The sequence below is a fragment of the Penicillium subrubescens genome (assembly GCF_028828155.1).
Source record: "Penicillium subrubescens strain IBT 31985 chromosome Unknown utg000005l_segment0_segment0, whole genome shotgun sequence".
In the NCBI taxonomy this organism is placed as follows: domain Eukaryota; kingdom Fungi; phylum Ascomycota; class Eurotiomycetes; order Eurotiales; family Aspergillaceae; genus Penicillium; species Penicillium subrubescens.
Window position 1 is genome coordinate 2,577,122 of NW_026643155.1, and position 15,528 is coordinate 2,592,649.

The 15,528-nt window shown below is 51.5% G+C and overlaps 6 protein-coding genes across 6 annotated transcripts; 1 reads left to right on the forward strand and 5 right to left on the reverse strand.

The window, feature by feature from the left end:
• Window positions 1-863: 863 nt before the first annotated feature.
• Window positions 864-3,968, reverse strand: N7473_007451 (ATP-dependent helicase; the record flags this gene model as incomplete). Its single annotated transcript, XM_057153391.1, has 2 exons — window positions 3,581-3,968; window positions 864-3,524 (listed from the first exon to the last, which is right to left on the reverse strand). Exons 1-2 carry the CDS (start codon window positions 3,947-3,949, stop codon window positions 864-866), a joined length of 3,030 nt encoding a protein of 1,009 aa, XP_057007729.1. The 5' UTR covers window positions 3,950-3,968.
• Window positions 3,969-6,250: 2,282 nt separating this feature from the next.
• N7473_007452 (acetamidase/formamidase family protein) lies at window positions 6,251-7,210 on the reverse strand (the record flags this gene model as incomplete). Its single annotated transcript, XM_057153392.1, has 1 exon — window positions 6,251-7,210. One exon carries the CDS (start codon window positions 7,208-7,210, stop codon window positions 6,251-6,253), a length of 960 nt encoding a protein of 319 aa, XP_057007730.1.
• Window positions 7,211-8,865: 1,655 nt separating this feature from the next.
• On the reverse strand, window positions 8,866-10,131 carry N7473_007453 (PP2C family serine/threonine-protein phosphatase; the record flags this gene model as incomplete). Its single annotated transcript, XM_057153393.1, has 5 exons — window positions 8,866-9,245; window positions 9,392-9,494; window positions 9,553-9,847; window positions 9,902-10,011; window positions 10,066-10,131. The coding sequence occupies 5 exons, from the start codon at window positions 10,129-10,131 to the stop codon at window positions 8,866-8,868; spliced, it is 954 nt and encodes a 317-aa protein (XP_057007731.1).
• A 557-nt stretch (window positions 10,132-10,688) lies between these two features.
• On the forward strand, window positions 10,689-11,762 carry N7473_007454 (cytochrome b5-like heme/steroid binding domain-containing protein; the record flags this gene model as incomplete). Its single annotated transcript, XM_057153394.1, has 1 exon — window positions 10,689-11,762. One exon carries the CDS (start codon window positions 10,689-10,691, stop codon window positions 11,760-11,762), a length of 1,074 nt encoding a protein of 357 aa, XP_057007732.1.
• A 342-nt stretch (window positions 11,763-12,104) lies between these two features.
• fkbp3 (peptidylprolyl isomerase family protein FPR2) lies at window positions 12,105-12,682 on the reverse strand (the record flags this gene model as incomplete). Its single annotated transcript, XM_057153395.1, has 2 exons — window positions 12,105-12,273; window positions 12,456-12,682. The coding sequence occupies 2 exons, from the start codon at window positions 12,680-12,682 to the stop codon at window positions 12,105-12,107; spliced, it is 396 nt and encodes a 131-aa protein (XP_057007733.1).
• A 380-nt stretch (window positions 12,683-13,062) lies between these two features.
• Window positions 13,063-14,965, reverse strand: N7473_007456 (Glycerophosphoinositol permease 1; the record flags this gene model as incomplete). The annotated part of the gene is made up of 6 exons (XM_057153396.1): window positions 13,063-13,808; window positions 13,872-14,240; window positions 14,301-14,452; window positions 14,519-14,635; window positions 14,697-14,746; window positions 14,828-14,965. The coding sequence occupies 6 exons, from the start codon at window positions 14,963-14,965 to the stop codon at window positions 13,063-13,065; spliced, it is 1,572 nt and encodes a 523-aa protein (XP_057007734.1).
• Window positions 14,966-15,528: the final 563 nt, after the last annotated feature.

The following is a 15,528-nucleotide window of genomic DNA, read 5'->3' on the forward strand; positions in this document are numbered from 1 at the left end:
GTGCCAATTATCCAAGCCGCCATTATTGAGCCTGGACATCTTGCTAGCCAGTAGCTACCCCATAGTAGCAACAGCAGCAGAAAAGAGAATCGAGAATTCCTCAGCCTCACCGCTGGCCTCATACCACCAATTACCAGTCTCCTCTGCTCTTCACGGCAGGGATGCCTGACTGGCGTAACCGGCATAAAAGGTGATGTCAATAAAATGATCCAGGGGCCAGGGGGGAAAGCTTCACCGACTGACGCCCTCTGACCCTCCACACACACCCCGGTCCACTCTGGTCCAGATGCCTTCTGTCCTGGCCCGAGACCATTCAGGGCCCCCGTTTACTGGTGATCATTGCGATTAGAGCGCGAATTCAAGCCAATTGCAGCCGCTCTGGAGTCCTGGACCCGGAAGATCGCCGATCGTTTAGTCCCGTGCTTTTGGATTTCCCTAAGACACTGGCGTCTGGCGAAATGAACGTTGGGTGGTGGTACAAGGTCATCTGACCTGCTGCAAAGCGTTGTTGCTTGGGTTGCTTTTTTGTACGTTTTCTAACTATATCGGTGATCGTGCATTCAGACCCCATACCACCAAGAGAGACCGCGGGATGTACGTCACTCCCCCAGATCCAAATTCCCTTGCGGAGTCCATTGGGTCATATGGAGCCATTGGACTATTGCGTGGGCTTATCATCTGTTGGTGGATGAAGCAATTGCAATCTCCTATCATTTCCGTTCCCTCCCCATTGGTCCACCCAGGTAGGACACTCCTTCGGTCAACGGGCAGCCGAAATGCGCGCAATGAAGCTGCGAGACGTGTATCATATCCTTCACAGACTACTCCTAGAATTCTAGACCCGCTCCCACATCCTCGTCCTCTTAGCGCATCTGATCGCCACTGCCACCGCTTCTCTCCCGCTTCATCCGCTCCTCCCATCCATTCATACTGCGTCGAATGCCCAGCGTCCGCCGCCCTGTCGCCGCTGGGGCTTGCTGGCGGACCTTGTCCATCGTAGTGGTATAAAACGACACGGACCGGAACGCACTGGTGGATCTCTCCTGTTTCACGTCGCTTGCCCCAGTCCCAGTCCCTGAATCCGCCGTCCTGCTGTCATTTCCTTGCGGTGGTTGCGATGTCAGCATTCGAGCGGGTTTCATGGTCTCAGGCCGGGACGGGGCTGCCATCCACATGTAATTGCTGGGCTCAGCAGGTTCAAGGACCGGCCGTGATGGATGAAGTGGTCGTGGCTGGAGCCGGTGGGAAGAAAGCGACGGTGGCACAAAGCTGGCGCTTGGCCGAGAGTTCATCTGGGGAGTCAGGTGGTTTCTTGGAGCCGGCTGAGCTGGCGGATGGACGGCCGGGATGGACTCTGGCTTCCGGGCAGAGGAACCTGGTCCGCCGAAAAAGTTGGAGATGCTGGCTTGGCTGAGGCCGTCTTTCCGGCTGACGTTGCCAGGCGTCTTTACTTTGTCTTTTGGCCCAGCTGCAGTTGTAGGTGAGGATGTAGTAGGCGGCATTTTTGTGTCCTGCTCAGTTGCCGGGTTCACCGCGATGTAGTTGCGAGCTGACGTAAAGCCTCCTGTAGACATTGTTGTAGCAACCGTGAAGTTGGACGAATTGCCTCTGCTGTAACTGCCCGTCGTCATGTAATTGGTAGATGCCGGCCCATTGTTGTCGGGTCGCCTTCGTTTTGGGTATGGCTCTTGAATCGAATCACTTGGACCCTGCTTGCCATTCCATTCACTGTTTTCGTCGCGTACTTCCTCACCCTCAGAAGTCCACTTGTCATCCAACAAAGAAGGGAGAGACACAAGGTCTTTACACATATCCTCAGGAGACGGTCGTGGCCGGTGCAGAATATCAGAGATGCCATAGACGACCTTCTCGTGGAATTGAGGGCCCTTTGGTCGAAATCTTGTCTTGACCAGCTTGGGCGGAAGGAACGGCGTCAAAGTCGTAGACCCATCTTCTCCTTCGCCTATTCGAGGCTGTTTCAAAGGGAGACTCAAGTACAGAAGCGCTTGAGCCCGAGTCATTGCAACGTACAATAGACGTCTCTCTTCATCAACTACTTCCGCTCGCGAGTGTGGGATGCTTCCGTTGTAAACAGCGGGGATGAAGACAACGGGCCATTCCAAACCTTTGGCAGCGTGAATTGTCGATATTGTGACACTCCCGGAGCCTTCCTCGCCCTCATCTTGTTTCTGCGCCTCGGTAGCTAAGGCGACATTGGCCAGAAACCGGGACAGAGCTTCTTCTCCCGGATGAGATTGCTGCTGCTCAACGCCTTCAATCTCTGGCAAGTCTTCTTCGAGATTGGCCTCGGCCTCGGAGGCTGCAGCATCGTTAGCCTGGCCCATCAACTCTTTGACGTTCGCCCAGCGACCATCTTCGTCCAGCGGGTAGGTCTTGAGCAGATATTCTTGAAATGATAGGCTGTCGGTGATGTACTCTAGAAGCACACAAGGGGCGGATGCATCTTGGCATTCCTGCAATTTTTGCTTGGATGCCTCGATCAACTTCACTAGTGAGCAGAGCCCGAGCTCCGCCGCTTTCTGCAATTTTTTCTCGGTTGATCGACGGCCCTGTATCACATCTTTGATGAATGCCCAAAGAGTGACTTGAGCCTTCTCTGCACCACTGGTCAACTGCTTGATAGTCTCGTCACCGATTCGCCGCGGGGGAATATTGATGATACCAAGCAGGGCGTCTGAATGATCTGTATGGCAGACAACACGGAGATAATTCAGGAGAGTCTTAACCTCTGTGCGATCAAAAAACTTGCGCCCTCCTACCATCTTGTATGGAATTCCTGCTCGGCCAAACGCTGTCTCGATACGGGTCGATAACGAAGCGGATCGAAGAAGGACCGCAAAGTCAGACATGCGTAGCAGACCACCGGTCATCGCCACGCTTCGTTTGATCTCGAGAACCATCCAAAGTGCTTCTGCATTGGGATTGGGGAGTTTCCTCAGCACAGGGAGGGTTCCGAACGTATGGGTGGCCTCGAGTTTTTTTGGAGGTCGCGTGGTGTCTTGTTCAATCACTTCTTGTGCAGAGTTTAAAATTGACCCTGAAGAACGATAGTTGGATTCTAAAAGAACGACTGATGTGTTTGAATATCGCTTTTGCATCCGCCTGAGGTTCTGGATTTCTGCAGACCGGAACCCGTAGATGCTTTGATCGGGGTCACCGACGATGGTGATGCGCCGATTCTTGGAGGCAAACAGATTCATCAGGTCGTATTGGATGATATTGGTGTCCTGGAACTCATCCACTAGGACTGTTTGCACATTCGAAACACACTCTGGATGCTCTCTGAGCAGATCGCCACAACGCAGCAGTAGGTCGTCATAGTCAAGAAGATTTGCGGCTGCAAGTGCCTCATCGTATGCGCGATATATGTCGACAAGCTCCAGTTCCTCTGCCTTGACTCGCTCAGCCAGAGCGTTCGGAGAGAGGCCATGGGCCTTGTGTTTGGAGATCCGTCCTTGAGCCGCTCTGATATCCATGCTGGAATTTAGGCGCTTGATAATTCTCTGGCCGAATATTAGCGAATGATTAAAGTTCGAGATATCGCCCGTATCAAACTTACCCGAAGGATAGCTCGAGTATCGTCAGAGTCTGCAATCCCGAACCCTTTGCGCAGCCCAATCAAATATCCATACTTGACCAGATACCGCCGACAAATGGAATGGAAAGTACCTAGAACCAACCGCGACTGCAATTGCTCTCCGATAAGCTTGCTGAGGCGCTCACGCATCTCCCGACTAGCTTTGATCGTGAACGTGCAGCATATGACATCTTGTGGTTGATAGCCATGGTGAGAAAGCAGGTACGCGACGCGTGCAGTGAGCGTTTTGGTTTTGCCCGAACCTGGAGGCGCAAGAACCTGGAGGATCGGGGCGGAGGAGGTAACCGCCTCGCGTTGAGCGTGATTCAGACCATCAAGGATGGGATCCATGACATGACGTTTGTTTTGGGGATCAAAACCTCGGAGGGACTCGATCAATCCGGGCCGGTGGTTGGATCGCCCAGAGCGGCAAGTGAGACGCGCTGTGAACGCGGTGTCATGTGACATCAACTGCCAGGGCCCAAAGTATGCTCATGAGAAAATTAAGTACCCACATGATCTTATGAGGAATTATGGCTTAAGAATATATTTGTGAAATTGTGAATAGATAGAATTACGCGAGATCGAGAGGTTGCTGAGGGGTGTGTGGTTAGTTCCGAGTAGTGGGGTTAAGGCCTGCGTATACAAGTCTATGTTTCTTGAACAGTGTTTGAGCTACCAAGTAGTTTACAGGACGGTGTATTTTAAACAAACCAATCAAGTCTGACATATGTGTCAATAATGCACATTAGAAGTGACAACAATAGTGTGGGAATGGCGGGAAAATTCGCACTTCTGACCAAAAAGCGGCCCTTCATACGGCATTTTTGACGACGACGACGACTAGAAGTCTGAACCCGCAATGCAGTACGAGGAATGTCAGACAAATGACCCTTCTATAGCTACTAATTTTAGAGCTGACAGTATTATCGTCGGCAAATCCTAGGAAGCTAGTCCTCGGGATTTCTTGCGCGATTTGGTTTCTAGTTAAACATGGGGTCTTGGGGGCCAGTATCATACCCTTGTAAAGCCAATTGTATGCACCTAGTGGCCGAAAATGGCCGAAAATGGCCTCAATCAACTTATGGTAACGTCAATTAGAATATGCTCTAATGATCTAGCCGCGCAAACATTTCATGATGGTAAACCTCTATTGTCCGCGGAGGCCATTTGATAGCGACCAGTTTTCTGCTCAAAAAGCCGCTAAACTTGGTGTAGAAGTCAAGGAAGGCTCAGAGAAAGATGGAGAATCCACTTTGCATATGGATATCATCAATGCCGACATTAATATTGGGCCGGACGAGATGTTCTTGGGGCATACACCCGATGTCAGTCATCCAGGGTAGGACAAATACAGTCCGCCCAGACCAGACATTCTTCTGGTCCTGACCGAGATGACTTTCCCAAGCTACCAATAAATGATGTGAATCCACCAGAAGTACCCCGTAGTCTCTGCCTTTCCATACCGGAGAGGATTTGTCCGATATGAGGACATGTGCTTGCTAGAAAAGTAGCTAAGTATCTGTCTGGACTCTGACCATGTAAAGAATGGGGCCGCGGAGAAGGATCATATTACTGGAAATAAGGATGTCAAGCCTATTGGGCAGGACTAGATCTTCTCTTTCCTGATTCCACTCTCATCCTCTTCGACCCATGCTCAGTACTCTTTATGAGCGCTACTACAACTTTGCCCTGTTGCCTAGTTGCATCTGGCCTGTAACGGCAGTCATTAGTGGCAAGGCTAAGCCATTGGGCTTCGTAGCCAACTTTCTCTCTTTTAATTAGAACTAATGGCTTATCGGTTAGGAAAATCGACGAGCCCAATGCCCGGCTTTAGGGAGTTCATTCGGTAGGTACCCCGGCCGATATCGGATGTCGAGACAACACGGACCTTACTTACGCAGCCTTGATGGCAGAAAATCGAGGGACCGATATCGAGCAATAAGTCTGCTAATTATTCTTGCTTAGAATAGTTGTTTCTGAATGAATATACATGTTGATGGGAACAGTATCCATTCAATAGATTCCATCGAAGCATCGACAGTGGCATCCGCGGAACTCTTTGAGATGACCTTTAGATAGATGTTTGGAAGAATACTTGTATCATACGTATTAAATGGAATTTGAGGCGCAGTTAGCGGTCAACTATTTCCCATAATGCCTTTTTCGGTGCCCGCCGTCGCCTATCATCCCCAAAGAAAGCCTTCGTCATTGCACTATGACTCAGTAACGTGTGAGCTTGGCTCGCAGGTCCAGGCAGAAACTTGAACGTCGAAATCACGCCACGGGTATCATCAGAATGCAATTCAGCTGCAAATAAAGAGAATACCTGTTTCTAGGGAATCGGCGGGGTGTCACTTCACAAGTAGAATGGTCTGATGCTTTACTCTACTAAGGAAGAGAACTATTAGTTGGAACAATCGAAATGAATACATTCGTGTGTAAATTGAAAATTCGCTCAGCCCATGTCAAGTAGATACATGTGGCTCTCATGCAGAAAAAAAACTTAAGAAAAACAAGGCTAAATCGCATCCGGGTATGTACAATACAATTTAATAAGGGAAGCACTATCATCCAGTACCCCTGGGTATCACATCTCACAAGCACCCCGCAAACGTCTCGAAGTATAAGATGATCGCGATCATAAGAGTGTCAACCCGAACTGAAGATGCCCAGGGGAACACTCATAGACACCTCGTAGTTAGGCACATTGACAATCTCAGCGATTTGCAAGTCCCCAGCAACACTGGCCAGGATGTACGCCTCGCTCTTGGTAAGACCCTTGGTAAGGACGAGCCACTGGATGAGGTTGCGAGTGGCACTCTTTGCAGCCTCAAAGAGATCTGGAGAAACGCCGAGAGCACCGTAGGTGCCAAGGTCGGGAAGGGGGTTGGGTATTTGAGCTCGCGGCGGGGTCTGATACTGAGGAGAGGTAACCCAACGCTGGTTCTTGATGAGCTCGAGGCGGAGGGTTGCTTTGATAGGGGTTTCGATAGCCGTGCCGCAGACTTCGCCCATGCCCTGAGCGGCGTGTCCGTCACCGCAGCTGAAAAGGGCACCGGCGGTCTGTACGGGGAGGTAGACGGTCGAACCGACACTGAGCTCGCGGCAGTCCATGTTGCCACCGGCGTGAGTTGGTGGGACGGTAGAGAGTTCGTCGTCGGTGGCCGGGGCAAGGCCCATGCAGCCTAGGAATGGTCGGAGAGGGATACGCATATCCTTGAACTGAGCGTAACCTTTCTCGCGGTCGAGAGACCAGATCTTAATCTCAGGTTCGAGAAAATCCTCAGCCAACAGGCCGAAGCCAGGGATGATGGCAGACCAACCCCAGTCTGCGACTTCGAGGGCTAGGACCTCGACCTTGAGAACGTCGCCAGGCTGTGCATCTTGCACGTAAATTGGACCGAAAACGGGATTGGCGATGCCGAGATCTAATTCCTTGATAGCCGATGCGTCCGAAGTGGTGTCGAGCTGGCCGTTGCTGCTGTCGATGGCATCAAAAGTCACCGTCTGGCCCGAGGAGACGGTCAATTTAGGCGCGATCTTTCGAGACCATTTCACATGGCCGCAGTCTCGTCCGACGTGAAAGTTGTTCCAACTTGCTGGTACCATGCTGGGAGGGGTTGATTTAGTATGAGTCAGTGTGGCAGCACTCATCGGGAGCGACGGCGGAAGCAAGTTTGATGGATTTTGGGGATGCTAAAGCGATATCGGCCTGGAGAAGAGGAGCAAGCGACGGAAGGGCGTATTTAAAGAGATTGGAACAGGAGGCCCGATCCAGGCACCACGAGACGAGATCCTCTTCAAGGTGGACTGTTGGGGAAGGTGGATAGAGACGGATCTCACAGCTTGAATGCTTGTTCTTGAAGGGATCTCCACTGCGGGAGCCGATTTCGTCGCCTGCCTAAAATGGTTTGACATAATCCCAGGGGACTGGGACATCAAGAGCCCTTCGTTGGAGCCTCTGGGGTTCATCCAGGGTTGGCCTCCAAGGGAATGCAGAGACGTTCTGCACGCGCTGGTTGGCGGATGGGACTCATGGGAGGGGGCGGTCCACTCCGACGGAATGAAGCGACCTTCTTATCCGCCTGCTACATTTGGTTCATCTGGTTTGGATGTTCCTCAGAATCGTCATCATGTCACCGGGGAGATAACCTTGTTGAGCGGGGGGTGGAAACAGAGTTCTCGAAGAAGGAAGAGGGGCGAACCGGGCGGACTTGAGTGTTACCAGAATCTTTTTGGTACGGCAGAACGTTTACCACTGGGAATCGAGAAGTATCAGTATTTGTAAAGCTATAATAATAATATCTAACTGAAATATCTATGAAGGACGGAAAAGCCGAAGCCTGGTCATGGAGACAAGGCATGAACGAATAAGAATCCAACTTTATAGGGTGCAAGAGAAGATCCAAGGTTAATGGGGTTATAATACGAAACGCAACGCCACCGGAGGCTTCCATGAAAGGCAGGCCGTTTGGCCTTTTGGTTCCGCCTGGTGGGGTTGGAGCGCCGAAGTTGCAAACCCTTTTTTTTTTCTTTTGGTAGCATTGGACTACAATAATTGGGGTATTTGAATTTGCATTATTATTGGCACTTTGTTTAGGTGGTTTGCATTATTTGCCGAACATGATATTCAGTTATCAGATAAAGTTACTGAAGCTAACCTAACTATAGACGAAAGAAGATGGAAGCTTGCTGATACTATTAAACTCTTTAATTTTCACCAGAAGATTCGTCCTAAAAATATTGGAAACAAGGTGACTCCGTATGGACCTTCACACTCCAAAATTGCACACAACCACCTTCTTGTTCGGGGCAAGGCAGACCCTTTCCAGTGGGACTGGGTGGACTTGGCTGATATGCAAAACACAACGTAGGTGGGCCGATAGCCGTTCGGAGAGGCTAGACTTAGTGTACAAACTATTGTACTCTACCTACACTGAGTTTATACTGTCGATACTTTGGTGCATAGTACTACTACATAACTACTATCTATATATATATTTAATACTCCGTACTTTAACCCGCATCACAATAGAATGCAATCTTACAACCCTGTCTAGCGCGGTCAGGAGTAGCTACTATTGTACACAGCCCAATGATATTTTCTTCTTTTTAGTTAAGTCCATTCCACCCTATTGTCTATCTGTTTGATCATCACCAAGTTTAGTACAAACTCCGTAGTTCCCGCCTGTTACAATTCCCAATCGCATCACGGGTCCCTCTTTCTTCTCTCCGAATCTCCACTTCCCGCCCGGCATACTACATCACGAATACTGCCCGTCTAACATCGCAACCACACACGTAGCATTATCACTCTTAGGACGACTCGCCGTGCTACTGACCACCTCCTGTGCAATATCATTGGCTCGCATTCCCCGCATCGACAGCTTCATCACGTGCTGGATCAAGGCCGTATCATCAGTGAGGTCGCTCACCCCATCCGATACGATAACGAGCAGGTACCGTCGATTGGACTGCAGGATACGTCGCGAGGTGAAGGGATCGTTGGATAAGAAATTCCCACACACCGACGCCGATGACGACGAGGCGCGCCGTGCTCGAGTCGTCAAATTCTGGTCTTCCACGGCGTTCACCGGGTTCTTGTACTGCAGGTCGCCCAGCGCGCGGGACATGTTCAGGGATCCTACTCCATCGGTTTCCTCCGTGAGTATCATTCCACTTCAATGACTTGTGCTCAGGGTTCACCGGGGTGCCGCTGCCCCCTCCCCCGCAGGCACTCGGGCCCTCCCCTTTTAGGTCTGGTCTAGCTAGGGTTAAGCTGCAACTCACCGAGCCGAGTGATTCCGTTCCGTTTTTCCACGGTACCTCCAGCCTCTCTGATACGAGCTTCCTCGCTAGGCACTTCGGGCTTGTGTGCTTGTGTGAGGCGACGCTATGGTTGGGTGGTCAGTCACTGTTTTGGTTTGCTCAGCAGTGTGACAAGGCCATACAATGTGATAGGGATACTCCGTCTTGGGATCCCGTTCGGCAAGAATAACATGCGAGTCGCCTAGATTGGAGACCACCAGCTCCCCCGTGGTCAAATTGATCAAACACACCGCCACTGTTGATCCGGACACAGCGGGCTCGACGGATTCGCGCATGAAATTTTCCAGCAGCACGCCATCTTCATCGGCCAGTGCGGCCTTCATTGCGGCATCATAGTCCCCTCGCTGGAGCTCAGGTCGTTGGGCAAGTAGATTATGCAAGTTCTTACTTGCATGGTCCGCAACGAGGCTAGAGCCACTATTCAGGGATCAGCAAGCCTCCTCTCGGCTTTTGATGAAGGCAACTACTTACTGTCCGTCGTATATTGCAAAGAATGCAAGATTGCCATCTGTTTTTGTGGGGAAGTGCTCCGGCAAGATTATCGTATAACGGTCTTCCTGGGACTTCCTACTTCCTTGAACCTATGCCCCATGGTCAGCCTGGTATCTCTCGGACGGGCACGAGGGGGCTGCTACTTGACCTGCTCCAACATCAAAGAGCACGAGCGCGTCAGATGTAGACATGAGAGTGTTGCGGAGCATCTGGTCTCTCAGAGCTCTATGTGCGAGGACCATATTGGAGTCTAATCAAGCACCTTTCGAGCCAAATCGCAGATTTGCCCCGGATTCTAACTCCGCGAGCTGGTGATGATGTACTGACATCATCTGTGAACCCTTTGGTTAGGAAGTGCCTATGCTTATGAGAATAGCTGGAATGGGAGTTCGTGCGCATTGTAAGTGGCTCTATGAGGCTCAATATGTTTTGAGATGATCCGGTGCCCGAGATATATATGCCGGACACTAACCAGTAACTACCTCGACAACGAAAGATACCTAACTTGTGGGATCTTTGAAATTGGTACCCGCTGAACTATGACTTTTAAACTCGTAGCTTGAATTTACCCTTCAGATCTAGTATGCCGGATTCAACCGCAACATTTACTAGTCCAACTACTGTACGGAGTGGTATAGATGTCAACCTCAAGCCTGCCCCGCACGGACCACCTCTACCTCTCCAGGCGGGTTTGTCAGTTGCGGCACGACCATCTTTCGCTGCTCACTACTGTTCTCAACGCTTCAACATATCGAATCTCTACGAAATGGGCTGGCCTGGCGTGGGGAGTCTCGCCGCAACTGCGGGATACTTCTTCTCTCGCAGCCAACCTAACACTGACAGCAAGACCCCGGATTCAATCTCCACCCGGCCGGACTCCAGATCCGAGCCGCGTGCTTCTCCGACTGAAGAACACAAGCCGGAGGGACATGACGCAGGCATCTCGACATCTCCGTCCCCAGACGACGAAGAGGATGGTGCTCAGAACACACCTAAGGCGTCCGCATCAAGCGCGCCACCACCTGTCCTTGCCGTCCCCACGCTGAGTCTGAACGGTGACTCAAGCGACAACGATAATGCCCCCAGCGTCGCGAGAGGCTCATCAGCCCAGACGAGGGTGAACGGCCCAGGAAAAAATGAAACCTTGACAACACCCAACGATGCGCCCGCTCAGACGAGGATGCAACCGCCATCTCTCGCGGTGACTTCATCGCCACAACAGCCACAGCCTACACCCTCTCTAATGCCCCCACCCCCAATCCCACGCCCCCGACAAACACCCCAACCAAACAGAGCACCTCCAACCCTCCAACCACCCCGATCAAGCGCCAGCTCCCTCCGCACACCCCCGTCTGCCGCCGCAGGCCTCCGCGTTCCCCCATCCGCAAGCACCAGTGGCGGCAGTGGCCTGAGCACCAGCACCCTCGCCCCAACTACAGTCAAAAAACAAGCCTCCCGCAAGGTAGTCCTCGAACCAGGCTACTCACCACTAGACTGGGCCGTGCGCGCCGCAAACCCAAACAATCAACTCCGCGGCGCGGGTCTACCCTCGGGTCTGCTGCGGGTGACGCCTTCCATGCTGAAGACGCAGAATGGGCGCAAGGGCCGCGATGCGTGGACGTCATATCAGGGCAAGGTTTATAATATCTCGCCGTATGCGCCGTATCATCCCGGTGGGAAGGGTGAGTTGCTGCGGGGTGCGGGGAAGGACTCGGCGCAGTTGTTTGCGGAGATTCATCCGTGGGTGAACTGGGATGGGATTTTGGGAGAGTGTTTGGTTGGGATTTTGGTTTCGGAGAATGATGTTCAGGTGGAGAATGGGTTGGATGCGATGGATTGAGAGTTGTCATGCGAGATGCGTGCCTGCCTGGCTGGATATGGCTTGCTTCGCATTCTTCTGGCTGACGGTCCTGGACATGTTGGTCCTGTGTATATGGCGACTGAGGCGGAGCGGGGGATTGTAAGATACATTTCTACATATACTAGACGAGAGATACCCCAATACAATAGATGCGCGGCGCAGCCCAATTAAGCGCTGCGAATTCCAAGAAAGATTCCGAATTGCATCATTCCAATGATTTTGGGGTATATCATTCGAGAATAAGTGGTAACGAAGGCCATTTTCACCTAAAGCAAAGATCTGACCAGATCATCACATCATAACGTAGTATATACTTCGAATCTAGAGCTCGTCCTTGTCAACACCCTCGATAGCAACAAGCTCAGTCTCAAAGACCAGAGTTGCGCCACCGGGGATGGGGCCAACGCCGCGGTCGCCGTAGCCGTACTCGGGGGGAATAGTCAGCGTGCGCTTCTCGCCGATGCACATGTCGAGGAGACCCTGGTCCCATCTGTAGGAAGAAAAGGATTAGTCAATTGTCCAAAGAGGATCCGCTGCGAAAGCTGCGAAACCCGCAAGCGGGAACGAACGGAACAGGAACGAAAACAATGCACAAGCGATACTTGAACATTGTATCCATTCCCATTCCCAATTCCATTCAGACTCCACGAGAAGAAAGAAGCCCTAACTCACCCCTTAATAACTCGACCAGTTCCCAACTTAAAAGTCAAGGGGACATTGCGCTTAAAGCTAGAGTCGAACTCCTTCCCATCAGACTGGAGGGTACCACGGTAGTGCATGGAGACGTTATCGCCGTTCTGGGTCTTGCGCGTGCACTCGACCTTGTGGGTGACTTCGATGCCCAGCTCGGCGGCGCAGGCGAGGGAGGCGAGGCTCAGAAAGAGGGTGGTGAGACGCATTGTGGGTGGTTATGGATGAGGGTGTTGCGTGGATATCTGGAGAGGATGAGGGAGAGGGTGGCGGTTGTATGAGGTCAATTGAGAGGGTGGAGGTGAGATTGGTGAAGAGGAGACGTGGAGGATGATGAGGGAATGGGGGGGGGGGGGAAGAAGGCAACGTGGTGGAGTGCGGAGGCGCGAGTTTGGCTTGGGGAGATCCGCTTTAGTGGGTCTTTGGTCTTTGGCTACGGTACAACTTTACTGTACTTTAGGCTGTAGAACGGTCGTGCAGATAGAGAGAGGACTGAATTCTGTTTCTTTTGCAACGTGGGTTGTATTACCTTATTTTTTTTTGGTCTTCAGACGATTACTTATTAAACTAGCGGTTGTCATCCAGCCAGTCAATGCCAACGACCAAGATTATGCCTCCATCTCCCGTCATCTTCAATGCTACCATCATCTCCAGATTTAACCTTCCTTTGCGGCAGTAGCAGCAGCCTTAGTATCCGCTGGGATTCCCTCGTCCGCAAGAGCCTGGAGATCACCCCTCCCATAGCTCCATCCCACCCATTGGCCACAAGGTAAGCCCGGAACTTCTCATCGCGCAGACGCAGATCCTCCCCAGAAAGATCTGGCACGAAGAACCAAGTCACTAAGACACCAACCACACCACAGATCGCAGCAATGATAAAAGTCCACTTCTTCCCAATATTGTTGGCAATTGGCTGAAACGCCTGAGTCCCAATGGCGGCCCCAGCTTTCCCAACCGCAGCGGAGATACCATAGCATGTTCCACGCACGCCGGTAGCATAGGACTCCGAGGATAGTAGACCAAGCATATTCCCGGGACCAAAGTTGCCAGAGCTTTGCATGAGTCCATAGAAGACGATGAAGAGAGGAATAATCTTTGTGATACGATCGAAGGCACATCCAATGATTAGGCCGAAGACGAGGTATCCGCTGAATCCGATCATCATGATGTTCTTGCGGCCAACGCGGTCACAGAGGATCGCGCCGAGGAAGACACCCGGCAGGGCGATTGCTCCAAGGAGGAGTTGCCACTCTCCTGTTTGAAGGATTGTGCCATTGTGGACCACGTTTGAAATAATGGTGCCAGAGAAGACACCGTTGGGGAAGGTGACGAAGTCTATAGACAAGCCATTAGCGACGAGTCAAATGCCAAAAGTATTTGCCAGGTATAGGGACTTACCGTAGAGGAACCAAGCACCACAGGTCCCGATCAGTGTCTTCCAGTAATACCGTATGACAAGCTTGTACGGGACATGCCGTTTGATGGCACCACGGCGATAAAGCGCTGAGTTGAGCATGCGGATTCTGAAGTAGAACACAGAGAGTGGCCAAATACATCCAATGCCGAAGCATACTCGCCATACAGTGCTGTAGTGCGACTGGCCACAAGCCGAAAGCACGATCAAAAAGATGGACACTGCGAACGGTCCGCCAAAGGACAGGGGAAAGTTGGTCACCATGATGAAGGCTGGACCACGATACTTAGGTGTCAAGTCGTTGGCGGACTCGGAGGCAGATGTCGATGATGCAGGATACTCGCCGCCAGCGCCTGGCAATACGGTCAGTAAATGCAAAAAATGTTGGTGACAGAATACGAAGCAAGCCATACCAAAGCCGACGATACCACGAGCAACGGTCATCATCCAGAACATACCGTCAATGGTAACACCGTGCGAGGCAGTGGCCAAGATACCTCCAATGACAATCATGAGGGTGGTGAAAACAATGGCCATTTTCCGGCCAAAGTAGTCGCAGGTCAGACTAAACTCAATGGTGAGCAATGTGCGACTATTCAAGCATTTAGGAAACTCGTAGGCTTGCACTTACCCAACAACCACCTGGCCGATGACTTCTCCCACCAGTAGCGCATTAGATACGCGCGTGCTGACGGTCGTAGTATACTCCTTGGGGTACTGCTTCTTGAGAAGGACGTTGGTCATCGTCCTGTAGCGCTTAAGTATGAGTGGGGGCGTCGAAGCGAAAAAGAGGGGGCCGGCGCACTCACATGAGGTTGTTTTGATATCCATCACTGATCAGAGCGAAGCCGCTGGCAAACTATAGCTCCCTCGGTGGCCCATTGATTAGTAGAGATTTCCCATGGCCCATCTTCGAAAGAGTAGACAAGGATTCACTCACGATTGTAAACAGGTCCGACAGGCTCTGTCGCTTCTTGGAGACCTCGCGTGAGGGGTCATCCCCAAGATCGACATTGTCGTGAACCTCGGCCTTGGAGGCAGCCTCTTCAGGGGTCGTTGGGGCGTTTTCGATAGCCATATCGAAGTCAGAGGCGTGCTCTTAACCGGAAGCGTCTCTGTCAAGAGGAAAACAAGAGAAAAAAGAGAGAAAGAAGAAAGAGCAGAACAACAAACTTCCTACTTGTACTGAGGAGCGATGCAACGGTGTGCACGGCACCTCCCCGAGCATCCCCGGGTAATCAGCCCTACAGACGGAATTTGGTTAAGCGCCGCCATGGCGTTCCCTTAAAATCTTGGCTTTTTGGTCTTTTGGCAAACTGAATCGCCGATTTTGTACTCTCGCATGCAAGGGTCAACCACATGGTATGCCACATGGTTGACAGGTTCGTCGTGAGTGGCTTCCGGTGATGTTCCAGAATCAGTATCCACCGAGTAGTTTAGACCAGGCAGCTGGGAAGCTTGTCGTAGATTTTGGTGAGCACGTGAGCAGGATTTGATCTTTCGAGAAAGTTGTTTAGATCTGATTGGAAGCTAAATACATCGATCCAAGACATGAGGTAGAGGCTTGACCCCATTGATAAGAGCAGAAAAAACATAACACCAGGAACTCCTCCCAAAACAAAAACTAACGCCGAATATGTG